Here is a 26,243-nt window from a genome sequence, read left to right as displayed (position 1 = left end):
CTAAAGCTCCTAATTGGCAGTTTTCCAGCACACCGCTACTTACAGGCTTATGGTCCATTGTGGAAAAAAGAAGGGGGATCTCTTATTTGCTTTTATTTTGTGAATAGTTTCTGAGGCGTTTGACACATTTTCAGTAAGCCTCTTCAGAGTAAAAGGGCCACCTGTCAGAATCAAGTGGCATTTGATTTTACTTACAGTTGAGCAGATATGCAGAGAAGGCTGGTTAGTTTGGGAAGAAGTGACAAAAAGCTAAATCTTCCCAGCTCAACGTTTTAGTGTTTCAGGGGAAGAGAGTTCAGAGCTGGGGTAGAAGTCCTCTACTAATAGGAATAATATTAAATAGTTACAGTTGATATTACAGTTGTGTTCGAAAGAGTACACCAGGACTTGCTGAAGAGGTTTCTTTGTTTTAATTGGATGCATTTTTGAAAGGTAGCGATTCAGAAAGAGCCTTAAGGGCCGCGATGGATAACCAACTAAATAGGATGCAGCAAGCAAGCAAGCCAAGCTTAAGTAGGAGTATGAAAATTTTAGTAGTAAGGTTTTAAAGCATTGGTGAGATCACGATCGGCCTCCAGCATCCAGCTTGGTCCTTCAGACAGGACTTCAGCGATGGGAAAGACTGCAGAAGAACTAAGCTGACTGGGGAAACTGCTACGCAATGAGAAGCTAGGCAGGTTTAATCTTTTTAGATGGTTGATACATATCTTTTTTTAGCCTGCGGATGTGTCGACTAACAAGATCATTGCTGCCAGTAGCCGGTTGCGCTTTCCTAACCAATTTTAATACAACTTGTACGCTGACAAAGATCTGCTGTTGAAACCGATTTTACCTGTCCTGGGTCACTTTGAAATGTGAGGTTCATTGAAATGACTGAAAGGAGCGTGTTTCAGAGTCCTTCAGCAGGCAGTTAGGAAAGCTGTAGCCTCTGGCTAAGGGACGCTGATGAGCAGGATGGAAACAGCAGTCTTTTTCCTGGGCACGAGACAGGTGGAATGGAGCCGATTTCTGATTTCTCTTTAGCCCAGAGGGGTGTAAAACTCAGTGACGGACACCAGATCCTACTGTGACTGAATCCTGCCAGAAGGGAAGAAGATTCTCGGTCAGAGAAGGCTCTTCAGGGAACTATACTGAGGCATGACAAGACGTAGTAGCTGGAAGCTGAAGCTAGGAGGGTTCAGCATAGAGATGTGGTCAGATTTGTCTTGGGAAAAGTTCACAAGCCGCTGGTCTGCTGAAGGAAGGGAAACCTCCCCTCCAGTTTTTTAATGAGCTTGTCGCTGTGCTTCAGCCTAATAAGTGCATCGTGTGATTTATAGACGGAATTGCTGAGTGACACAGAACAGCCCTTCTTGTGCAAGAGAGAGGGTTGGGTTATAATGGCTTTCAAAATACATGAACATGGCATAAGCGTTTAAACATAAACCCTCTGTTTTCTTATTCCTAGGTGTACCATTCCCAAAGAATTTCATGTCAGTGGCAAAGACAATTTTAAAGCGTCTCTTCAGAGTTTATGCTCACATTTATCACCAGCACTTTGATCCAGTGATCCAGCTACAGGAAGAGGCACACCTTAACACTTCTTTCAAGCACTTTATATTTTTTGTTCAGGTGAGTGTGGCAGGAGCGTTATGGTTACAATTAGAGTCTGGAAAAAGTAACCCATCAGAGTAATGGACCTTCAGTTTCCTAACAGCTGGTTTGTTTGTAGGAGAGTCAACACCTCCGAGACCCTAAGACAGTGTCTTACTCCGTTTGTATGTACATTTACTGCTAGGAGCATTCAAGAACTGGAAAATTTTTCAACTAAGTATTCATGTGCTGCAAAATTGAATAACGTAAAGTGTTCCCTACCAAATAAATTAATAGAACAGTAATTCCTGACAAAAGAAAGAGGGAGGATGGTATCTGAAGCTACATTGAAAAGAGCGTGCTTGCTTCAAAGCTGTGTTCACCCTTCCCCTTACAAACAAGAGCAGCATCTTACATTTCCTTCCTTTAAGCGGGGGAAGAAATGCTGTAGGCCGTTGAACACTGATATTCAGCCAACGGCGAACAGGCAGAAAACGCTGTAGTTGCTAAGCCTGGACTGGAAGAGCCCACTACCAAATAACTTCTCTCTGAATAAGACTTCTCACCTGAGCTGCATATATAAAACTCTGTATGTATGTCTTTCTCCTCATCCCTGTTACAGGAATTCAACCTCATTGATAGAAGAGAACTTGCACCACTTCAAGAACTGATTGAAAAACTCACCTCTAAGGACAGATAAAAGGAAGAGGATTTCTTGAAATCACTTGTTTCTTTACGCGAGCGTGTGGTATTTGTTTTTTGTTCGTTTGTTTTTTTTTTTTTTTTTTTAAAAGAACAAAACAAAAACCTGTGCTGTTACTGATGACGGCCAAGGTCTACTTTCTGTGCTTTTATTAGGGGAAATCTTTTATCTGTTAGTGACACGTGGTAAATAGCTTTTCTTTGGATTTTTTTTTTTTTCCTTCTTCCCCAATTGTTGTTAATTCATTGTGGAATTTTAGCAGGTCCTGAGCGTTTGTAAAGGAAACGTGCTTGGTTGGGGGATTGACTCTGCTGGTGGATGGGTTCTTGTATTGTGTCAGTGGTTGCCCATTCTCATGAAGTCCCTAAAAGACTTGCTTACATTCTCTAAGTGCCTTGGCAGACTCACTTCTGAGGTGCAAAGCACATTCAATACTGAACATTGCTGGAAACAGAAAATATGAACTAACACCCAGGACACTTACTGATACTTCTTTTAGAAAAATATATATATATGCTTACACTAAAAAAAAAAGCCATAACTTACTGAAATCAATGATCTCCAGCTTTTAATACAAATACTTGTCTTATTTTTTTAGAGATTAATATAGAATTTTTCAAAACTAGGTATTTCTTATTAAGAAAAGCAATGGCGAAGTTCTGGTCACTAACGCGAAACGATGGAGGTGGTTGTCAAAATTACAAAGAACCTGCGCTTAGCAAGTAGTTACATGTCTGTTGCCATTGGTTTTGGCTTTTCGTAGTTGCTTTTATTTTTTTAAACAGGGAAGCATCAACCTTTGTCAGTCACTTTGCTGAAGTTTCCTAGCATTTGCCAAATGAATGGTTAGTTTGCACACACATATAGTTAGGGAAAATACTCCATATAAAAAAACGCGCTGGGGTAATACTAAGAAAAATCTGGCTTGAAAAGAAACCAGTGAAATGATTGTAAGTTATGAATGCTGGCTCTGTGGAGGAGCTCTGGTGGCCACTGTTTCCAGTGGTAGGCAGTGCATCTTGAAGGGTGTATAATTTCACGGACCGCTTTGGATTTACGTTAGTGTGGTGGTGTTCTGCCCCATTTAAAATGGCAGCCCAGCTCCGAGGAACTACAGCGGTTGGGAAGAGAGTTAGGGAATTTGTAGTGTCTTGTAATTTGGTAAGCGCATCTTCTGTTTCTGAGAAAACCTAATCAAAATGTGGCCTTCGCCCACCTGGGTTAATGTCTTTGCCTCTCTAGCCTTGTGTTTCCTCAAACCGGGAATGGGAATCGCCTGTGAGAAGTTAACCTCTGGGGGGATCCACAAGGGGATCACTTGGAGATTTCTGCTGCGATTCTATCAGTCAGGTTTCCCATTGCGCAAGCTCCTATGTCTGTCTGTCTTGTTTTTTTTAATGGATCTCGTCAAAGCCATTGGATTTTGGATTCAAAGGAACCTGTATTAGTTTCTATCCCAAGATATCGCTAGTTGCCAAATACAGTACAGTAGGGGCAGCCAGCCTTTGCTAGATTGTGACTCTGCAAAAACACAGTTTTTAGGCCTGAGTAATGTGAAGACCGTAACTGGCTGGTGCACGCTAGACTGGCTGTCGAACCACTACAATTTACAGGTGAAGCCAAGGTTAGCATGCGGCAGAAAACCGAGCTTATGCTTTGTGCGCCCTTGCTTGACTGAAAACGCTGAGTAAAGTGGAAAACACCGTGCAGCAGCCGGCAACATCTTTAAGTGGCCGTTAGTATAACCAGCTAATAAACATCTAAGCACAGTGATAAACATGGACTCATTTGGGAGACCAGAATCACTACTTCCGAGTTAAAATGATGTATTTCAGAAGCATCTGAAGGTTATTTTAAGAACTGTGTTCTCTTCAAGGGAGTTGAATTTCCTAGTCTGCTTAAACTGCTTCCTGGAGAAGCAATTGAATGTTTTGTTAACCTCTTCTGTCTCTCTTCTTTATATTTTATTTTATTTTATTTTTCCTGAACAGATGAGAACAATTGAGGAAGCCTAGTATTGAGCCAGAAACTGGCATTGTGTTCCTGTTTCACTGCTGCTTGTTTAGAAATGGAAATAGTGAGCATTGCGTGGTGAAGAAGGGTCATGCAGTGAGGTTCATACTGAATTTAGGTTTGCTACACTAATGTTAGACAGCGAGGCTGACTGCGGAGCACCTGCAGTTTAGCATTTGTAATTAAGACAGCGCTTAGTTTCATTTGAAGCTTCGTTCCGGTTCAAGAAAACGTAGAATGTATTTGGCTCCTTGGCAGATCAATGTTGCTGCCCACGATAATCTCCTCAAAGGACAAGTGAAACATTCAGTTATCCCTATGTTTTGGCTTTTTTTATGTCCTACAGAATTACCAAGTTTTCTCGATGTGTGCATGTCAAAGGAAAGGACTTTGATATTGTGTTTTTCTGGGATTGGGTTGGAGTTACCACAGTCCATGCTGAGTCAAGCTGCCGATGCAGAGAGCGCTTTCCCTCAAATGTTTTAACAAGCTCCTACTTTAAAAAAAGATGGAGTCTTATCCCTTCTCAGCCCTGAGGATCTTGACTCTTCCATGTGCGTACATACACGTGGGAGGAAAAGGGGGGAGATACTCAATGACTGTTACCTCTTCAGAGAGTTGGGGCTTGGCAAAATAGACATTAGAGGCAAAAGCAACCAGGAAGCCTTGGCAAGTGGCCTGTGACTGCAGTATTCACCCCAGTGCTTCTGTCAGTCCTTCTTGCTTGTAGGAGAGACCTGGTCTGGCAAATATTGGGTTTCGCATTGCAGTTGTGTTGGCCAGTGGAAGAGTCGGTGCTGTAGCACCTGGATGCTGCTGTCTGGAGCCGAGGGATGGGCTGGTAAGAAAGCGGGAGCTCCTGTGGGCAGAACGTCCCGTGTGTTGGACTGGGCGAGTACCATCCAGTGCTGGCTCTGGGTGCAGCACTGGAGGGCTCGCTCAGGTCAGGACCGAAGACTTAGTGTCATTTCAGAGCTACGGGAGCAATCGGCATCCACCTGACTACGCAAAAGCAGCTTAACTCCCAGATTTGAGCAGCTCTATTTTAAGCAGGCTTCAGTCATGCAGGAAGCTGAATTGAAGAACGTGCTCTTACACACGCAGCCTTTTCTGCGTGCTTCTATCTGAGGAGCGTTTAATGACTGAAAATTTCCAGCTACAGAGGCGTGAAGAGCGCTGCCGATGCAGTTTGATATTAAAAATGCTGTAAACTTTCCAACAAAAACCTCTTCGAGTTGAGTCAGTGCCGCTGAAGAGGCTGGGTGTGCGCGTTCACCGTGCTGCTGGTCAATGCTGACTGGAGAGGAGCCGTTTAACCAGTGCCAGAGCTCATGTTTCTCACATCGCAGCAAGACACGAGAGGGAGAATGGCAGAAGCCCACGCCAAGGTGCTAAATAGGAGATATCCTCCATTAGATTTCAAGCTGTCTCTTTGGTTTGGTGTCACGTACCAGCAAGAAACTCGAAAGAAAAATATTGAGAAGTGAGGATTTCCTTGGAGTGATACCTTGGAGAGCAGTTGTTCTCTTTTTTCTTTTTTTTTTTTTCTTTTGGGGGCATACTTCTGCTCTGGAAGGGTTTTGTTTGTTTGTTTGCTTTTTAAGTAGACAATTCTAGAAATCGAGAGGCGTCTGCTGCAGTTCAGCCAATCAGAATTAGAATGTCTTATGTCAACAATAAATTAGGGTATTTTTTGTATTTAGTAGAAAACACTTTTACAGAATAGTTTCTAGGCATGTAATAAAAGCTTGGAGATCATGATTTGCCTGACAGCTGTATGAACACATTGTTTAATTACACAACACTTGAAAAGTAACAACATGAAAGATATGTACGCAGTGTTTGGGATTTAGTATCCCTATGCTGTTGATATTTGCAGCTTTTAATTGTTGGGTTGTTTTGTGTGTTGGGTTTTTTTTTTGGTTGTTTTTTTTTTTTTTTTTTTTTTTTTTTTTTTGCTTCAAAAAGATGTGGGACCAGAAGCTGACAGGTATTTACACTCTTGAAGTAAGGGCAGATGGAAATGCTAAACAAAAGTTGCCACGTTTTACCAAACGGAGTCTGGTTGGAGTGAATGTGTTTCTAAAATAGTGCATTTGCTGGGGGGGAAAGGGGGGGATCCTCCCCCCCCCCTTTCGCTCCCCAAATAAAACCCAGAGCGACGAACCCTGAACAAACCCCGCGTTACAAAGGGACTCTGGTTTGTGTCCCGAGCGCTTTGAGACACAAACTTCCAGCTTTGTCCTCGCTGGGAGCGGAAGGTGCCGGTGGGGTTCAACCAGGCTGGGCTGCCAGTGCTGGCTGAGCCCTCCCAGTTTAAGAAATCCTGAAATTCTGTGGTTTGTGGTGGTTTTCGGCTACCAGCGTATTGGAGCATGTCAGTCATTTGGGTGGGAACTTCAGGAGGTCATCTACCTCGAGACGGGACGGGGCAAACTCCGCCGAGTTCAGCCACCGGTGCGCAGTCGGCACTGTTGAGATGGTTTTGGGACACATTATGTTGGCAGAAATAATTTTTCGAGTCAGGGATACAAGTTAAATCACGCAAATAGCAAATAAAAACGCCACATTCTGCTGTCGCAGGTAGCTGAAGGGAGAAAACAGGTTTCAAGGGGCAGGTGGCCCGTCTGCAAGTGTTGAGTTTCTTTTACTGCTTACTATGCAATGTCGAGCTTTGAACTTTGGCTTTGACTTTAAGACGTAGAGGAGCACTGTCCCCGTTCAGTATTTAGGACCTGAACACCCCCCCCGTCTCCCTGACACTCATTTACAGGTAAGGATACCTATTTGCTGCTATCGACTTTACCTCCCTTTCAAGTTCCTTTCCGTGTCTCGCCCCCCCCCCCATCCCTTTCTCTTGACTCACCGGACGCAATTTTACTGTAAAGACATCCTTTTGGGATACTTACTCTTCTCCTCGCTACCCTCTCCCCCCTTCCTACCTGCCAGAGTGCTGTATTACTGTATATAAACCGCCCCCTTTTAGCCGGATTATTTAAAAACCCGCAGCCCGAACACGGACTCCTGGCTTTCCCTTCATTAAACGATTCCCTGGTTCACTGAGTCTTGTTTCCTTCACTGCTCATAATTGGGTTTTTTTGTTGGGTTTTTCTTTTTTTTTTTTTTTTTTTTTTTTCCCCGAAACCGCACTCCTAAAACCACTAACAGTTTATTTATCTCTTCCTGGAGATCTCCTCCTCCGAGCTGAGACTAACATCGAAGTGTTCAACCTCTTCATTTTCCTGCTTTTCCTACAGTTTCCTCTTGCCAGGTTCAGGATTGCAGTCTAGGTAAATACGACATTTTTGTTGGAAGAACCGATTCCCGAAATCGTTTTCATAGAGTATTGTATTTTTAGGGGAAATTAATTTTTATAGCCACTAAACGATACTCATTATTTTTGTACGTTGGCGATTTCTGACGCTTTTCAGAGGCGTGTCGCGGAGGGGACGCTTTATTTTCATGGCTCTCATACTACTGGGGTGCGCTGTGGTTGTGTTGCTTAGTGCCCAGAAGCACATACCTCCCCGTGCGACGGAAGAGAGAGGAGGATTGCAATAAAAGTGCATGAGGTTTGACTAAAAGGCCATTTTTGAAGGCAAAAAAAAAAAAAAAAAATTACAAAAGCAACACTAACCTTTCCCTCTCCTTTAAAATCCTGAAATACATGGGAGAAAATGCGGTGTAAAATAGAAAATGCAAGACGAGAACCCTCGCTGTAAGCTAACTGTGCCAATATCGCTTCAGTTCTAGTCACTGATTGATATTTTAGTTTTAAATGAGGACGGCTTTTGATTAAAAATAATAAAAAAAAAAAAAAGAAAAAAGTTGAATGTCTGAAAAATCTGCACCATGTTTATTTGAGAGTTGTAAATAATGTATACAGATTGTTGTATGTGATGGGACAAAAATATTTAAAGTCTAGATTTTTTTCAATAAGAAACTGAAGGCTGTTTATAAGAGAAAATAAATAGCTATGTTTGACCATGATTGTCTTTATTTCCTTCTTGAACTTATTTCTAAATTATCTCCTACTTGTAGATAGATTTATTATTCCCCCCCGTATATTGTACACATACGAAGGTTACACACATCCAAATTAGATTTTTTTTTTAATTATTTTTTTTTTGTAATTGCCTCGTCTGAACTTGTGAATATTTGTATTGCAGGCAGCCACAATAGCAATAAAACCACCTGATACCCTTTGCCGTGCCCTGTGTCGTGACATGACTTCACCCGGTAGGGTCGGAGCCAGGTGTGGGATTCCCGTTAACCGGGGGGGGGGCCAGGAGAGCTTTGCTCCGGGGAGGGTGTCCTGTCCCAGGGCACCGGCGCCGCACCACGTACTCCGCTTTTGGCTCCACCTGGCAGCTCCCCTGCCTTTTTCTTTGGTTTTTCTTTCTTATTTTTCTCCTAAAAGCCGCCTGTGACCCGGACATCTTCCAGCGCTCCAAGGTTCCTGCCCCCCCACCCCCATCCGCATCCGCTGCCGCCTCTGCTTGCATTCACGGTGAGTCGTCCCTGAAAAAAAAGGGGTGAAAATCTGGCTCTGGCTTCCTTTCCAAAAAATGGTGCGGTTGAGGGACTGTGCGTTGGTGCCGGCTGTTGCGCTGCCTGTGCCCCTTTCATGGATTTGAGGATTTTTTGCCCTGTTTAACTCGGTCAGCCTGTATGGTCATGTGCTGTGACGGTGTTTTGGGAAACGCCTTGTTAAAGTGTGGGTTTGGTGTCTGTTTGGGGGTTTTTAGGGTTTTCAGCAATAACATTCTAAACAAGTCGCCTTGCTCTCCTTTAAACCCAACCTGCCTGTCACTTGTCAAGGTATTTCTGGACGATTTTGGACATAACTGGTTGCTCACGAGCGCCTGCCGGTGACCTCTGTGGCCTTTGCGGCCGAGAACGGAGCAACTCGTCTCAGGGGTGGCGCCCGCCCATCGATGTGCTCTTCCCATCGGCAGCTCGGCGCTCCACCGCCCGCCCTGCCCCCGGCCCGGCCCGGCGCCTTCTGCGCCCGCCGCGTTCCCTCGCCTTTCTGTCCCCCGTCGCCACCCGTACCCGGGGGCGCCCGTGGTGGCGCCAAATTCGAAGGCGGGCGCGAGCGCGACGGTTATTTCTGTTGGGGCGCTTCTCTCCGCTGCTGCCATGGCCACCCCTCCCAAGCGCGGGCGGCTGGAGGGCCGCATCAAGAAGGTCGCCGTGGAGGGCAACATCGGTGAGTGGGGAAGGGCCCTCGGCTGCGGGCACGGGCCTCCCCGCCCCGGGCCTCCCTTCTGGCGGGGCTCTGCGGCCGCCGGCACCCGGCTTTCCTCGCCGCCGCCTCCCCGCTTTTCATCAGGGCAGGAGGCGTGAGGCAGCCAGACGGAATGTGTTGTGGAGAGCCTCGAATGAGGAAGGGCTGAGAGACCTGGGGCTGTTCAGCCTGGAGAGGAGAAGGCTGAGAGGGAAACTCATCGATGCTGATCAATACCGGAATGAAGGGTGGAGGGCAAGAGGGATGGGATCAGGCTCTTCTCAGTGGTGCCCCGTGACAGGGCAAGGGGCACAAACTGGAACACGGGAAGTTCCCTCTCGACCCGAGGGAAAACTTCTTTGCTTTGTGGGTGCCAAAGCACTGGAAGAGGCTGCCCAGAGAGGCGGTGGAGTCTCTGTCTCTGGAGACGTTCAAACCCTGCCTGGACGCGTTCCCGTGCAACCTGCTCTGGGTGACCCTGCTCTGGCAGGGGGTTGGACGGGATGATCTCCAGAGGGCCCTGCCAACCCCCACCGTTCTGTGATCCTGTGCATAACTTCAGAAGCTTTACCTTGACACTGGAGGAATTAATGCTATAAAAATGATGAGATTTGGGAGGGGAAAAAAGCTTTCCGTTATGCTTTTTTTTTTTTATTTGCTCACCTTTTTGCACTGAAGTCCTGGATAAGGCTTCTCCCGCACCTGTCCTGATTGTAACATATAACACCTGCGTAAATGCAGGCTGCTAGGTCAAACTCATCATGTTCAGTACTTCTGCTAATTAACAAGAGAAGCCTGCTTGGCTGCCATAGAGAGCAGGTAAAGTTATGGGCTGTTCATAGTGAAATACTTGTTGGTTTTTTTTTTTTTTTTTTGGCAAGAGGCTGTGCTTAAAAATGGAAGATAGGAGTTGCCAGGGTCAGTTTGGCGATACGTACTTTGGTGGTTGGTAGCCAGCTCTCAAGTTTAAATATTTCTTTTTAAAATATCCTGAGCTTTTTTTTTTTTTTTCACTTGGGAGCACATTAACGACTGCTGTGCTGTAGGAAGTAACTGATAATGCATTTTTGTACTGTCATTTGAGAAACCACCACTTCTGCTTTACGTTTCTTTCGTCATCGCTTGCCTTTTTTTTTTTTTTTTCTTTCTAAAATGATTTAGGAAGGCTGCAACTTTGTGCCTGAGACCAGACCGCAAAGTATCTAAAAAAACGTTAACGCTTGGTGTTCTAATTGCAAATGTAACTTTCTAGAATTTAGATAATTGATCTGGGCTGCGACTTTTCATCAGTATTGATTTTTGTTAAATTTGGTATTGGTGTTGTGTGGTACAAAGTAAAAAAGAAAAACTCCAGTTGCTCAGTTAATTGATGATCTGTGGTACACAATCGTCTCTGATTCATGCTTGTCGTGAGGTCAAAAGTACCTGGGTGTGGAAGACTCCTTTATGGGACTTGAAACCTGAATTGTGTAGTACTTAAATGATGACACTAGGGGTGTTTTTTGACTGCCCTTCTTCCTGAATGCTTCTTCTACAGCCGCAGGGAAATCGACATTTGTGAATATCCTCAAACAAGCCGATGAGGAATGGGAAGTTGTTCCTGAGCCTGTGGCTAGATGGTGCAACGTTCAGCAAAACTTTGAAGAGGATTGCGAGGTATGGCAAAAGAAACTAAGATGAAACTTTTAAAATAAAATAAAAAAACAAACCCCAAAGCAGTCAAATGTTCTTTTAATTTCAGAAGACCTGTATATAGACTAGGTATTTTAGAAAATACATGTGACAGCAATGTTTTCGCTGATTCTTGTCGTAATGTTTGAGTTCCTGTTTTCCAGTCTGCTCGGTGTATTATAGAATAAATCTTATTCAATGTCAGGATATAAATTATAACAGCAGTAAAAGCCCGTTCTATTTTACGTGTAAAAGCAAGGGATGGAAAAAAGTTAGGCACAAGTTACTTTGAGTGACTGTGAACTGACTATGGGAGAGCAGAGGGCCGTAAACCAGCACAGTACTGCACACCCGTTTTGTTTCTAGTAAGAATATTGTACAGCATGAACAATAGCCTCTTTTTTCCTTTTTTCCTTCCCTTTTCTGAGGAAAGTTCTTAGCATTAAAGATCCTGATTATTGCTTTTCTTATATAGTTTAATATCAAAAAGTAGACTTTCGCTTTCCCATCTTAAATAAATCTGTTGTCTTCATTACCCTACAGTACCAGGAGAAGGAGAAAAAAAAAAAAAATTTCAGAAGTCCATTTTTCGGTGCATGCATGCAAAGAGATATGTATTCCTGCTTTCATAGTTGTTGGTTCTTATGAAAGTTTCACCTGAAATACTTCAGTTGGCGTAGTACTGTGCTTTTTAATACAAAGTTTTTCAAGGATATTGGAATCTTTTCCAGAGGGTGGTTCTATGCCTTTTGTTCGGTACTGATAAATAAGGGTCTTCTGACTTGGGAAAGGTCACTGTAGCTGCATCTTCTCTGATTGATTACGAAGTAGAGGGGCATACCCTGGCTAGTGGAACCAGGCCATGTCCCCTGTCCCTAGCGGACTTGTGTCCCGTGCCCGCTAGGATTCTTCCAAGCGGTTTCTAGGCACGGTTTGGGCAGTAGAACAGCCCGAGGACTCTGCCGAAAGTGCACGGCGTTATCTCCTTTTGGAGTCTGAGAAAGTTCAGTGCTGTGGGTATTGCTCTTGTGTGCCGCTCGGCCACAGCGTCAGAGCGTGGTGCTGGGCATGTTCGGTTTACTAGCGTAGGTATGGTTGCAGGGAATTAGAGATGAGGATGAACCCTGAAATTCCGTAATCTTAATTGCTATCACCTAGGTGTTGACTTCGATCTCTAGATTTTTGAAAATATGGCAGTATTTGGATTTGGTGTTAATGTAGCAAAAAGATTGGGACAGAAGCAGTCGTCTTTGGTAGGCTGTGTTTTCCAGTAAAACTGAGGTGCTTTAGCGGCTGTCTGGAGGTGTTTGATCTCCCTCGTGGGCTGAGGGAGATCTTTGGCCTGGAGTCTGTTCTGAACCTCCCAGTTCGGAAGATGAGAGCGTAATCATTTCTTCAGATGCTGCATCAGCAGCTGGTAACATAGGAATTGTAATTAATAGATGGAAAAACAAAACGAACCGAACTTTAAACTCGCACTTGTCAGAGTAAAAGGAACATGGATTTTTCTACAATGTTGTTGACTTTTTGCACTGTTAGGATGTTGTTCTTTGATTAAAACTTGTAAATAGTGATCCAAGTCCTTTGGTGCTTGAGCATTTTGACATTGCCGATTGCAGAGAGTTGCTTGTTCATCTCGGTGCCACAGGAGGAATAACATTACTGGCATTTACACCTTGTATTACAAATAGGGTTGAGAGGTAAATCATGCAATTGCAAACCTGAAATAAAGGCTGAACAGCTTTAACGTAGTAGAGCAATTCTGTTTTACCTTAATCGTCCATTTCCTCAACTTAAAGGTCACTGTATTTGTTTAAAACCAGGAGCTGACTACATCACAGAAGAGTGGCGAAAACGTGCTTCGGATGATGTATGAGAAACCAGAAAGGTGGTCTTTCACTTTCCAGACATACGCGTGTCTCAGCAGGATCCGGGCTCAGCTCAGATCCCTTGAGGGCAAACTCAAAGAGGCGGAGAATCCTGTGGTCTTCTTCGAGCGATCTGTCTACAGCGACAGGTATGCTGGTCTGAAGTCCTTAAAGGGAGGATCAAGATTCTCCAAAGTAAAAAGCAGAGCGTGACTCAGTTTTTTACCCCCTTTCGACATAATTTTGATACTATTTTTTTTTTTCTTTGTCTCATTGGCGTTGACAGCAAAGTAAAATTACTGGTTTGAGAGTTTATAGTTTTGTTGTATAACCTTCATTAACTAGATCGTTCTTTGTGGGTAGGTTTTTTATGATCTGTGTATGCGCGTTTCCCCTCAAAGAAACGAGGGGAGTAGGCATCAAGAAGAATCAAGAACAATTTCTTTTTTTGTCACTTAGTTGTGTTTTCTTTTATGTTTCTTGAAAGGGAATATTTCATATTGCTGTACCCTGTGTTTCTGGATTGGAAAGGTTAGATTAGATGACTAAATCCCTTCACGTAATCCTGAGGTGTTCACTGTGTTCTAATATATTGTAAATAAGTGACGGCAGCGTAAAAACCAGTGGTGGTTTGTACCCCAGCTGCAAATGTTACTGCTTTTTGTGGACGCTGCTGTGGGCAGCTGCCGTGGCCGTGGTTACAGGATGGGATACCAGCTGTTTAATTCCAGTCCAAGCATACATCGAAGAAATTACAGAGTTACTGTGCTCAGCTTCTTTTCTAGTTACTGTGCAGTACTTGAGGGCAAACAAAGTGATAACTGTGTTCAAGCTGATTTTTGTTTACGTAACTATTTTGTGTCTACAGATATATCTTTGCAGCTAATTTATATGAGTCTGATTGCATGAATGAAACGGAATGGACTATTTACCAAGACTGGCATGACTGGATGAATAAGCAGTTTGGTCAAAGCCTAGCGCTGGATGGGATCATTTATCTCAGAGCCACTCCTGAGGTGAGGAAGAAAAATTTATGACCGCACAGAGAACATGTTCTGTGCCTTGCCTGTAAAATTTGATCGTTGTCTATGCTTCTAGGGTATTTTTTTTTTTAATGTAGGGTTTAACTATGATTCTAGACTTGTTTTATGATAAAAGAATAATATGTTTGCAGTCAACTCCAGTAAGGTCACCATTGTGTGTCATTGCGTACTACTGTATCTTTGTTTCAAGGATTGCTTTGAATGTCTCTGGCAAGGAAACAGTTGAGCAATCTCCTTGAAGTGTAATCTTCTCAAAATCTTGAACGACCCATGTCTTTCACCGATTAGAGTTCATTCAGATTGTAGTATTCCCCTGCAGACTATAATACTTGCGTTATGACTAATACAGTCTGGAAATACTTAAACAAAGAATGTTCTTTCAAACGTAGCTTGTGCAAATTATGATGATAATGATTTTCTAATTATAAAACCAGAATATACGATGAGCAAACAAAAAAATACCACTGGAACTAAAAAACAAACATCAAAAAAAACCCCAAAAAGGAAAATTGCTGTGATAGATATAACAATTTATAGTTAATGTTGCAGCTGATTTGGGGTGTGTGTGTGTGAAGCGCTTTCAGCTGGAGGAACGGGGCTCAGCCAGATGAATGCACCTACTGTCTGTGAGGCTTTATGACACTGCTTTGATCTTTGGGCATCTAATATTTTCTTAAAAGGGGGGAGAACAACATCATGAATGTATCTTTTGAGTACGAAAGTTAGAGGAACAAGAGAAGAACACAGGAGTTTAGAAGAGCTCTAATTGCGGCAATTAACTTAAAGGTCCCTTCCAACTTTCACGCTTTCAACCTCGTTATTGTTGTAAACAACTGTGTAATGTTACATGCTAGACTTTCTCTCAGGGCTTTTTTTCCCCGGGCTTGCTGTTGAGGGCTTTTTTTTTCCCTCTTCAAGTCAATAATGTATATTTAAATTACAAAGTACAACAGCTTTGGTTGCCTTGTTATTGAAGCTTTGGATGTATTCAGGACAGGAACAAATGACTTACTACGTTTGAAAAACGCGTTCCTAAGAGCCAGAAATACATAATGAGAATTTGAAATGCCTGTCTGTAATGTCAAATGGGTATTTCAGTGCTCTTTTCCTGCAATACTCTGGTGCCCCTTCTTTTAATAAAGAACTTATTTAGACCTTTCCTCGTAGTGGAGAAATAACGGGATCCATTTCCTTGGGTCCTTGATTTTGTGGGTGGTCTGTGGGCTCCGTCAGCTGAACATGGCATAGTGTTTCTGCGCTCATAAGGTAGTACGTTGAATATTCATCTTTGGCAACGAGCCGCATCTTGAGCACAGTAGGAAGGGTTGGCAAAAAAAACTTCAACAAACTAAACTTTCTCTGTAGGTCTGCAAAAACAACCAATTTTTAAAATTTATTTTAATATCTTTTGCCTTTAGAAATGCTTAAATAGGATTTACTTGCGTGGAAGAGACGAAGAGCAAGAAATTCCCATTGAATATCTGGAGAAGCTTCACTACAAACATGAAAGTTGGCTTCAGCATAGGACTCTGCGGTAGGTTTTTTTTTTTAAATGGTTACTTAAAGATGGATAAATATTTGCAAGGATGTTCCATAATGCTTTTTCCACCGGTGAAACTACATCTTTTCCTATGATATGTGAAGTTAAACTCCAGGAATATTTCTATCTGTACTTCCTTAGCAGTATTGGCTTTACAGCATGTTAATTATTGCTAGGACCTGCAACATGCCTTGAGTTCTCTTCATATAGAGCTCTGAATGGCGCAGGATTCAGCTGCGCTAATGTTAATACACAGCTGAATTTAACTTTAACGGATGCTGGGGGAACAGAATGTTCAAGAATCAATAACATATCCTAGGAGCCACACTGTAAATTCAAGCTGCTTTATATTCAGAATTCGTGGCTGTAATTTATATATGCAGTTCTTTTTGTGGGATTCGTAATGAAAATGCTGACAAAGACTTGAATGATGTATACTTTTTTCAGCTAGTAATATTTTCTTTGTTCCTACCCCAATACAGAACACATTTTGAATATCTACAGGAAATACCTATTTTAACGTTAGATGTTAATGAAGACTTCAAAGGCAAAAAGGACAGATATGATCACATGACTGAAAAGGTAAAATTTTACAAGCAGAAGAAACCGATGATTCATTGCCAGCATGTCAAAATGAATTCAGGATACTTCTTGCATCTCCAAGTAGAGCATTCTTTGAAGTCAGACTAGACCTAGAACCTGTAGAACCTGTTTTTTTATGCTATTTCCTACATTAATTTTCCATTAAAAAAGCAAAGGGGCAGGAAATACTCCAGGCTTCTTTGCGAAGACTTTCACTAGTAGCTTTGTTTGCAAATATAATTTTTAATTTAAATAACCCTCAGCTGTTTAAAAGAACTGTTATTTGCTCCGTCCTGCCTCTAACATTGTGCAGGTATCCTAAGAAATGTGGTGGGGGTGGGAGAGGATGAGGGTAGCTGATGAGGGAGAGAGGATGAAGGCTACGCAGGTCCCAGTTGGATATCTGGAGTAAAGTCTTCCTTGTATTAGGTGTGAAAGCGTCTAATTGACAGTGCCAGTTAGTCAGTAGAAGAGTTTTGGTTCCAGGTACTGTGAAAATACAGTAGAAAACCAGTACAATGGAAAATCGAAGGATGTTTACTGAATCTGCAGCCGAATTTTGATCCAAAGCAGTGAGCCAACGGCAGACTATTTTAGGTTTGGCAGATATTTCTAGCTAAACTGTATAATCATCTTTCTAAGATATCTTAAGTCGTGGAGTTACGTTCAGATAATGGGCAGTCTTCTAGCCTGCTGCATTACTGCTTATTTTTAGTCTTGTTTATTACATTGACACCATCGTTAAGGTTTTTCCCTTCAGTTGTGTTTATAAAAGCGTTATTCAAACCCCTGCTCAAAAGCAGTGGTCTGAAACTTCAGGGAATGCTTTTCAAATGTAGCTCTTTATTTTGTTCAGGAATGCTGAATACGTATCTGAAGTATTTTCTAGTTTGATTTGAAGGCATGGAAAAAAAAAAGTCTATTTGATATGAAAAGAATTCAAGTTGAGGTTTCTATTTGCATTAAGAAGATCTAATCCTTAGCACAAAAAGGTGTAATATATTTTTTTAAAGCTAGGCCAAACCATCAGCCTCTTAACTGCTCAGGTGTCTGGGATTTGAATAATGATGAGATTCAGCTGAGGATAACTTGACTTTTATTTGAGTAGTCGCAATGAGTTGCAGACCTTAGCAACGGTATGTGCACATTTTTCCACTCTTTGGGAATAAACTGTCCTTTGATCTCCACTTATCCACTGAGAAGTAGAAGCGCTCACCTGATTAAAACCAGCTTTCATCATCTTTGCCTCTTTTAAAGCTTGTTAATTGATGGAATGACTGGACATTGCAGCTGCGAGGTGAACGCGCTTCCCATCTGCACCATGAGATAAGGCCAAGCTCAGGCACCTGAATCGGGATTTCAGAGGAGTTTAGTGCCATGTAGCTCTCAGGTTACCTGGGAACAGCCTAAGCCCTGTGTTAGCCTTATTTTTTTGGCGTTTCCTAAGTGGAGTCCCAGAGCTGCTACGTTCTTTATGAGGCTATTTGGCCTTTAGTGTATGCTTAGGTCCATCGGGGACCCAAAACCCGTATGCTTCCTTCTCCCCTCTTTTGCGACACTCGCTTTCAGAGACCCATCCTGAAACTCAGCCTAGCGTGTAAGTCGTGATAAGGTTCATCATGTAGTATTAATGTTGCTATTTTCTAAAGCAGAGGGTGGCTTTCTCTTGATGCCTTTCAAGTCCGAGTATTGGCACAGTTATGCGTTCCCTTCTCTACGCAAAGGGATTTCACCTCTTTTATTTTCCACCTCCTCGAGCCCTGAACTAGGAAGGGTCACAGCTGGAGAATGCGATCCAAGGTCTGTTTCCGTTTCACAGTGAGAATTTGGATAAAATGTTTACAGATGGCTCTGTGTATGAGAGCCTCTGCCAAAAGAATAATACCATGTTCTCCAGCAAACTGTTGATTCCTCTCTATGCAGTAGGCCAGCTTGAGTGGGCAGAGAGGAAAACGCTCCCAGTTGAGGCCGTATCACAGCGTAGTAGCTAGAACGCTCTTGAAACAGAGATAGAAGTTGTGTGCCTAGGCCCTGGATTCCTTCTGTCTTGTATCTGCTGGGTGGTTGTATTTTAAAAAAGGTGGCGCGGCCCTTGCTGCCACCTCTTCCTATCCCTGTGCTTTAAAGGGAGGGAGTAATTACGCTTTTCCTTTTGGGGAGGGGGAGTGGAGGGGACGCGACAAAAAGACATGCATACCTGTGGCAAGAAGCGCCTCCTCAGCACGTTGTCTTCCTGCGACCTGTGGTACTGACCTGAATTTAAGGTGTTCTCTTAAGTGACCACGCTTCGAAGTGTAATGCTATCCCGCTGCCTGGCACGCTGCCTGGTTTGGGTCCGGTTCTCGTGGATTATTTGAGGCGCTGTCCTGGATCTTGGTGCTCTCTGTAGGATCGTGGATTTCCAACTCGGGGTTCCAGATAACATTCTGTGGGCCAGAAGATCACTATTAGTTTTTAGGTAGCTGTAGCCATTTGAGTGGCTCTTCAAATATTGGAAATGGAGTTTGACAGCAGCTGAACTATTTATGGCATTGTTCTACGGGATCAGATTTTGTTCAAGTGCTATGGTTTTGCTAGGTATTGTTCTATTATGTATTTGCCAACCTCAAATTCCAAGGAACGTGCTAATTAGATGCACTGGGTGGTTCATTGTCATTAAACATGAACGCTGTTCTGGTAGTGGGTGTGACGTGGTGTTTTCCAAATGAGGTGGTCATTATCTTCCTCGTGTTTAGGTGAGACCTGCTTTTAAGATAATTCTTTGGCGATGTAGGGCTGTAGTTTAGGACCACAGGAGGAACAAGCATCATTCCAATGCGTCTCTCTCCACACCTGCTAAATTACAGGTACCGTGGCTGAAAAAGATCTTGGTGGACAAGAAATGGCATAGTCAAGCCTAAGATTATCCTTCCCAGTTCCTGTAGGCTGTAGTAAAGCATAACGCAAAGGAGAGGTAAATGTAGTTGCTGTATTTTTCTGTTGATAAATACTTAGTTTGATTGACAATATTTATTTCTTTTTGCAGGTCAAAGAATTTTTGAGCACGTTATAATCCTCTTTGAAGCGCGGGGCTGAGTCAAACTGTTCCAAACATCTGTGCGATCAAAGTCTGAAGTACAGCTTCTGCTTTTATAGAAGGCCTCTGGAGAGGCAGGACTCAATCCTGTTGGTGTAATTGTGAGGAACAAACAAACTCTGTGAATAGGGAAATGACTAAATAAATCAGTAGGTCTGTTCAGTATTATATTAACACACACAAATTCAGAAGATACGAGAATTCTGAGAGTTCCCAAATGTTGCGCCTGTTTCTAATCAGACCGATAAGTTTTTCTGGAGTATTTTATCGTATTTTTTTAAATTTATTTTGTGCCCAGTAGCTATTGAATTTTCAAGAAGGTTGTGGATTTTTTTCTTTAGTGGAATTGTTCGTAATGAATGTCTCATTGTTCTGAGGAAGAAAAAAGTAAACCCCATTTTTGCTGGTGAGAGCATTTTAACATAACCTGGAGTTTTATATTGTAAAGTATAAAAAAAAAAATGTTGTCTGACAATTCTGGTAGATGAAGTTCTTCACACAATACACTGAATTAAAAGAAATCCAAATATGACTGAAATTTTGTAGATATCAAATTAGTTTTATATCTGTTTTCACTGCGCACTGCATGCTAGCATGTTAAGAGGCTTTCTATTCTCTAGCATGTTTGTTTGGTGTTTTTTTTAAGGTCTTAATAAAACAGACCTGGGTTTGGTTGTTGGTAAGTCCTCTTTTCCTGTGGAGGAGTATGTTTGCTTGACGGGTACCGTAAAAGGAAGAAGAAAATTTTGCAAATGGCTCTCTCTGTAAATGACGTGTTTCTAAACCTTTCCTTAATCACATTTGGGATGTCAGAGGTGGCTTCCTGCTTTCGTTCCAGCTTCTCCATTTGCTCGCTGGGCCTTCTGGGTGCTTATACAAGATACTGCAATATTTGAAGCGGGCTGTCTGTTCTCATCTTCTTGTAGTAAGAAGGGGGAGACCTTTGTGGAGTAGCTGCTGTTTCAGTGTGTGTTGTTTTGTTAACTGAGCCACTTCTGTTTCAGGTGCAGAAAATCTGAACTACGCAGGGTACACATCTCAAGTACTGTGTTTTATGAGCTGCTTTGTTCTGCTTTAAACATTTCTGACCGATTGCACAGTTGGCTTTTGAACGCAGCATTTTACTGAAGAGCGTTTTATTGTCTACCACGGTGCCTGCTAATTTGAGATGAAATGTCGTCTTTTGTGGTGGGAATTGTGCTGGCGTTCTCTAACCGTTGACTGAAAAATAAAAGTGGTTGGAAAGCCTTTTTGAATGCTTGGTAGCGTCGGCTCCCTTGTCTCGTGAAAGAAATAACGTTGTAGATTGCTGGTACGTAATACCAGAGATCGCTGGTTCGTAACACTAGTACGATGGATGAATTTTAGATTATATATTCTCAGCGTATTTGGTGCATGAGTTTTCTAAGATTTCTGAAACACTGTGACTGGCTTCAGATTGTTTTTACGTATGGGAAATGATCTTATGGAATAGAAACAGGATTATATAAAATTTACTGATCAGTACGAGTGTTTTGTATAGTATTTATGTTATAGCGGAATGTAGCAATAGTACGGTAGAAGATCTTGGTTTGGACTTCAAGGTTGTCTAGTAAAAGGAAAGACTTTTAAGATCTTTGCTCCAGAAATCAAGTGAGGTGGAACGGATGAAGATTCGGTTCAGATTTACTTGAAACACATAGTAGAAGCCTTTAAAACATTCTTGGCAACAGTCAGAACAGTAACAACTTATTTTGACTAACAGTGCAATTATTCCTACAGTTGCAGCTGTCAAAATTGTGGATTTAATTACAGGAATTGGAATGACAGTGCTCATTGCAAGCAGTAAACAAGCCTGAGTTCTAATAAAGACTTCTTTTTTCAACCCATCACAGAGCACACAGAAATTCTGTGGCAGGTTATCTGCAGCCCGTTCCAGAAAGCTTTACAAAATCTCTTGACTGCCAAGTTTGGGTTTGAAGGAGCAAAGTCGTGCCCAATTATTAGCAAGTTTTTAATTGCTGTGGAGAGAAAACAACAACACAACCAAAACGCACACCCCAGCCGCCCCCTAGCTTCTCAGGGATTTGGAACTGGCTGGGCTGAAGTGCACGAAGCTGCAGTGATGGGTATGTAGGACAGACGGAGCAGAAAGAGAAGCGGGGATGTCCTGAGACTCTTCTGCCTGTGCCTCCGCTTAGACCTCACATCTCTAACAGTACCTCGGACTTCCACGTTTGTCAGTATTCTTTTCCTTCCTTAAATCTTTCTAAGATTTAAAAAAACAGGAATGGTGTTGGTTTTTTGCCTATTAGACATATGGAGGGGTTTTGAACTGATACTTCCTCTTTGGCGCTGGTATATTTTCAGCTTTTGAGTGGTGTGTCCCTTTCTCTCCCCTTGGGTAAGAGGTGCTTTGATGGAACTGGCTAGAAACGCTTGCTTGTTTTAATCGAGTGTCGTCACGATCGGGATGCGGGTTCTGTTAAGTTTTTTCCAGCTAGGCTACAGGTTCAAATATTGATTGGTAACGTTTGAATTGCTGTGCAAGTGTACGTGTGAGCAACGGACATAATACTGCCTCATTTTACTTTCAGTCCTTGTTGTTGTTTTCTGCATAGTGGATTTTAAGTTCTATTAATGCTTCTTAGAGCAGCAACCGATTTTGTATGTAGAACTTCATTTTGTATAATTTTGTGCCAGTTGCTTATTCCCGCTGTTTTCTGTTTATTTAAGCAGACTTCATAATAATGGACGTAGATAGAAAATGTGATTAGTGTCGAGATTACTCTGTTCTTTTCCCAGTAATTAAAGACCTCAGGAATCTGTGAAATAAAAATGATGCAAGAGAAATTCACCATAAACTGTTAAGTATAGACCGGGGAAGAACATATGTAGTAATAATTAAGTTATATCTTAGGGAAAAACAGCGTGCGATTGCTATTGCCAAGAGGTTTCAGCACAGCGAGCTGTAGGGACTCCAAGGTTGTTTTCCCAGCTCCCGTTTAGACTCGTTGCGTGACGGTGAGTAAATCAGTCTTTGCCTCTCAGTCTTTTCATCTTTAAAATATTGATAGCACCCCGTGTCTTCAGAAGGCTGGGAGCATTAGTTAGTTAAGATTGGTGTGCTGTTTTGTAGGTCTGAAGTGCTCTATTAAATAATTGAGAATGAAGGCAGCCCTGGTTCGAGATTTTCCACTGGGATAATTTGATGTCCTCCTGAAAGGGGCCGCTGGCCCAGATTCACGGCCGATAGAAATTAGTTATTTGTTTTAAAAGATATTAAAAGCCATCAGCGCAACGTCAATTATGTTAAAGTTAGTTCACGGAAAAACGTGGCCACGGAAAACTGTCACCGCTCGTGAGGAAAGGAAACTTATGACAAGTTTAATCTTGAAATAAAAACTGATGGGGAGAAGTGTGCTGCGGTCGCTGCAGTTTGTGGCAGCGGCGAAGCTGCGAGCGGGATCTGCCACACGAGGTCATCGTGTCCTCGCGTCTCGCTGAGCTGGCTGCGAGGAGGGCATTAGTGTTTTAACAGTGAATGGCTTTGGGAAAGGGAAGGGAGGAAGAGGTCACTTCCTCGCTTTGCCAGAGCAAAAACATTAAACTGATTAGTGACTACTCTACTGAATGAGCTAAATCTCGAGCTGGAGGGAGGGGGGAGTAAAGCAAGCGCTGCTGGATTGAGTGAAAGGCTAGAAAAGGCTGAGTTAACGGGAGGGGTTTTGACACCAGAAGGTCTTCCGTGCAGCCACCAGCTGTTTCTGTTCTGTGAGTGAATATTAGCGCATGGATAACACTAATCCTGGTGTGCCTGAGCGGTAACAAGTCTTCCAGCGCTGAGCCACCAGGCCCGAATGCAGACAGTGAGCGGTACTAATGCTGGCAGCGCGCTGGGAAAATAAAGCAATCATGAATTCTACTAACTGAAGCCACGCACAGTACTTAGCGTGCCAAATATAAGCCTGAACTCTGTATGGCTCCTCTGAAATTCTGATTGAAATCCAGTAGTGATGAGGAGCGTGGATTCCATACTGGGAGTAAGTGGTGAAGTGGTTTATTGTACCTGACGTTGGTATTGGGTGTAAAATCAATGTCATGTGCAGAGCCTAAAAGTCTAGGCTGTTGTGTGTTGGTGACTTGTTCTTCACTCTAGCTTTCAATCCTTGGGTACAAATAATATGACAGCGGTGTAAATAAGACTATAGCGTGCGTGTTAAATTAGAATATAGGCTATTGCCCATTTCTTGGATTTCTGCTGACTGACTTCCCAGTGTCTTAGGGTGTACGTTACATATATGTATTTCCAGAATGTCAAGGTAGTCCAGCTTGCGCCACGTGCGTTTGCTGGCTAATAGTACTGACGGACTTAGAAACTAAAGCACTTGGTTCCTGAGTTATTTACAAAGAAGTTGCGGCTGCAGTTCATTTAGGAGCACGTTCCTGTGTTCTCTCCAGATTTTTCTGTCCTGCATTTTGTGCTTTCCTCTCTGATTTCCTTCTAAGTTGTCATGACTTGTCTTTTAATAACTATTAAAAACATGATCCAGTACAAGTTGTAACAGACTTGTTAAAGCCAAAATTTCACTTGTATGCAGCGTACTTGGGGATGTGGCTTCTGCCTCTGTTCCAGTTGGGTGTCTGAGGTTTTCTAGTCCTCTTGTCTGAGCAATCCTCCTGTGTTTGCCCACTTGATTGCTGGGGCTCTTCCTAACTCCTCCTGGCTTCTGCACCGACGGTGGATGATGTATGCCGACAATATGCTCTTTTTTTCATCATCGTGTTCAGCTTTGCCTCCGCTATCTTCTTAAAATGACAGCTATTGCTGTCTGCTAAGTTTCCAGGGCACCTTTGGCTCTGTTCTCTCTGTGGAGTGAGCCCGTGGCCTTTACCCTGCCCCTCTCAGGGTGTACAGTGGCCTCAGGTCATTGACTGCTTTGTTGCAGTAGAGTTCCGGGCTGGCTCTGCTTGCGTCCTGGCTGTGCTGTGCCTCAGGAGGAGAAGACCCGCTGTCATCGGAAGGAGGACTTGACTTTTTAGGTATCTGTTCCTGGTCTGCTCCACTGCTGCTTTCATGACTGTTTATGGCAGTGGTCCAGCATAGTTGGGTAGGTGTTTCATGTGTGCTTGTCCTTGTCAATGGTTTCTTTGCTGTCTCTGCTTTATTATTATCTAGGGAATAGATGTCAACTGACTAAAAGCTTGTTCAAGTGGGGTTTCTGTTGCAGTGTACTGTGGCCGCAGTCTGACGACAGCTTGTTAGGATGCCCTGGCTTTTATGGCCTGCTTTAACTGCAGTTCTTGCTGAAGCGTCCTGTAAACATTCTGATTTCTGAATGGTAGACTTGCTGTGTATCGTCACGAAGCAATATAGCTCTGTTTTGGGGAGTTGAGCAGTTTTAGGTCTTGGAGAGTTAACTGAGATTGCTTGAGGCTGGGAGGCCTCCTTTTCTCGGGCAGTCTCTCTTATCAGCTGCCTCACGATATTGTGCCTACACCTACAATTGGGTTTTTGTAGCTAAGGAGTGCCCCTACTCTTCTTAGACGTTCAGCTGTGAAGTACTTATTGATCTCACAGTTTCAGCTCTTACCTGCTCAGCCCTTTGAAGGTGATCGCTGCTTATGCACAAGAGTAGCCTTTTCCTCGGAGGACAGTGTGATGCTTGTGGTCTAGTGGATGATTGTTCTGCTGCTTCTGGCTCCCCGTTCTGTTGAGCACTGGTGCATGGACAGGACTCATCTTTGATGATGCTAAGATGCTATGGCACGGTACGCTCTATAAATTACTTCTAATTGTATCTGCCCAGTCTGATGACTCTATCGCACACCTAAACTTGTGCGATACAGCTAGAATCTTCATCACATTCGAGGTTATTTAGCTCATGGAAGTAATGGCTTTTCATGCTATCTGTTGGTGACTTAGAGTTGGCCTAGGCACGCAGTGGGGCTGGCAGAATTTTTCTATGCCAGAGATGAGTCACTGACTCTTTCTGTCTGAAAATTTCCTTTTCTCCCAAGGCTGTTCACCCGTGATACACTCAGAGTGATAATGCATCTTGGTTTTATGTTTTATTGACGGTCTGCACTTGCCCGTTGCTCTCGGATGAGGAAATCTCCAGCATCTGGTTGCACTTTTGGCTTTAAGTACGGCTGTTAGCATTGCTTCTGGGATTGCCTTTACAATCCAGCTGGAATGATATTGGCAGTAGGTCAGAAAGCATTGCTGAAAATGTAGCAATTCTCTGCTTGCTGTGGAGCATGGACTGAAGGTCTCCGGATCTGTTGAGGTCCCTCTGCAGAACCCTCCTTTCAGCCGCTTTTTGTCAGGAATTTTCTCTGTCTCCGCATTTGTTGTGCTGTGTTTGAGGGCTTTTTGTTTGCCTGTTCTACTCGGCTTGGCTCTAGCACCGGAATATAACCTGATTCTTCTTGCCTTGGATAGGTGTAGTTGCTTTAGATCTTGGAAGACAATTCCGTAGGGGATTAGATCTGTCCTACGACGTTTCCTGCTGGCTGGAATAGTATGTCCGTTGAATGATCTTGTCTTTCACTAGGAAATACATAAGGTCTTGAAATTAGATGTAGATACTAGAATTCTCAGCCTCTCGATGTAAGTACCGATTTTCACTTCTGCTTCGTGATTTCAGGGTGTTAAGTTTGGGGTTTTTTTGTTTGTTGGTATGTTTTAGTAAAAGTCTTTATAGTCTCTGTTTTAGGGAGCACTGTGTTCATTGAACAAGGCAAGTGATATGATTTTTTTTCGAGCATGACTCCATGCAAAGTGTCTTTTTTCTTTCCGCCTCCTTTTATTTGAGATAGAAGGTGGCTTTATATCTTCAATTTTGATCTCCTGTGGCCGACTCAGTGTATGGATTTCTAGGCAAGAAAGCCTGGCAGCTAATGGTACTAGCAAGGTTTTTCCTAACATCCCGCCTTTCTGCTGTGTTTCTCCAAGTCAGTTGT

At 42.9% G+C, this 26,243-nt stretch overlaps 3 protein-coding genes across 6 annotated transcripts in view; all 3 read left to right on the top strand.

Annotated features, from left to right (window-relative positions):
• The window catches only part of MOB1B (MOB kinase activator 1B), a 47,045-nt gene extending 38,767 nt beyond the window's left edge, over positions 1 to 8,278 (top strand). For both annotated transcript variants that reach the window (XM_054202281.1, XM_054202280.1), the window contains exons 5-6: positions 1,448 to 1,611; positions 2,195 to 8,278. In XM_054202281.1, coding sequence (XP_054058256.1) covers positions 1,448 to 1,611; positions 2,195 to 2,272 — 242 coding nt within the window. In that variant the 3' untranslated portion in view covers positions 2,273 to 8,278. The remainder of the gene's footprint in view (positions 1 to 1,447; positions 1,612 to 2,194) is intronic.
• A 993-nt stretch (positions 8,279 to 9,271) lies between these two features.
• Positions 9,272 to 20,548, top strand: DCK (deoxycytidine kinase). The gene is made up of 7 exons (XM_054202282.1): positions 9,272 to 9,500; positions 11,056 to 11,174; positions 13,013 to 13,206; positions 13,926 to 14,073; positions 15,519 to 15,634; positions 16,123 to 16,222; positions 19,248 to 20,548. Exons 1-7 carry the CDS (start codon positions 9,431 to 9,433, stop codon positions 19,272 to 19,274), a joined length of 774 nt encoding a protein of 257 aa, XP_054058257.1. The 5' UTR covers positions 9,272 to 9,430; the 3' UTR covers positions 19,275 to 20,548.
• Positions 20,549 to 24,254: 3,706 nt separating this feature from the next.
• The window catches only part of SLC4A4 (solute carrier family 4 member 4), a 215,152-nt gene continuing 213,163 nt past the window's right edge, over positions 24,255 to 26,243 (top strand). For 2 of the 3 annotated variants that reach the window (XM_054202257.1, XM_054202265.1), the window contains exon 1: positions 24,255 to 24,388. The gene's annotated coding sequence lies outside the window, so the exon portion shown is untranslated. The remainder of the gene's footprint in view (positions 24,389 to 26,243) is intronic. The other variant, XM_054202259.1, reaches the window with a different exon arrangement.

The sequence above is a fragment of the Rissa tridactyla genome, chromosome 5 (genome assembly GCF_028500815.1).
Source record: "Rissa tridactyla isolate bRisTri1 chromosome 5, bRisTri1.patW.cur.20221130, whole genome shotgun sequence".
Classification (NCBI taxonomy): Eukaryota; Metazoa; Chordata; class Aves; order Charadriiformes; family Laridae; genus Rissa; species Rissa tridactyla.
The sequence above is the reverse complement of the archived record's forward strand: the minus strand, read 5'-3'. Positions and strand labels throughout refer to the sequence as shown.

Bases quoted from the DNA above. Each gene is read 5' to 3' on its own strand.
- DCK (XM_054202282.1), top strand. From the start codon at position 9,431: ATGGCCACCCCTCCCAAGCGCGGGCGGCTGGAGGGCCGCATCAAGAAG. The intron at 13,207-13,925 runs GTATGCTGGTCT...TTGTGTCTACAG, and splicing joins CGATCTGTCTACAGCGACAG to ATATATCTTTGCAGCTAATT. The intron at 14,074-15,518 runs GTGAGGAAGAAA...TTTTGCCTTTAG, and splicing joins ATCTCAGAGCCACTCCTGAG to AAATGCTTAAATAGGATTTA.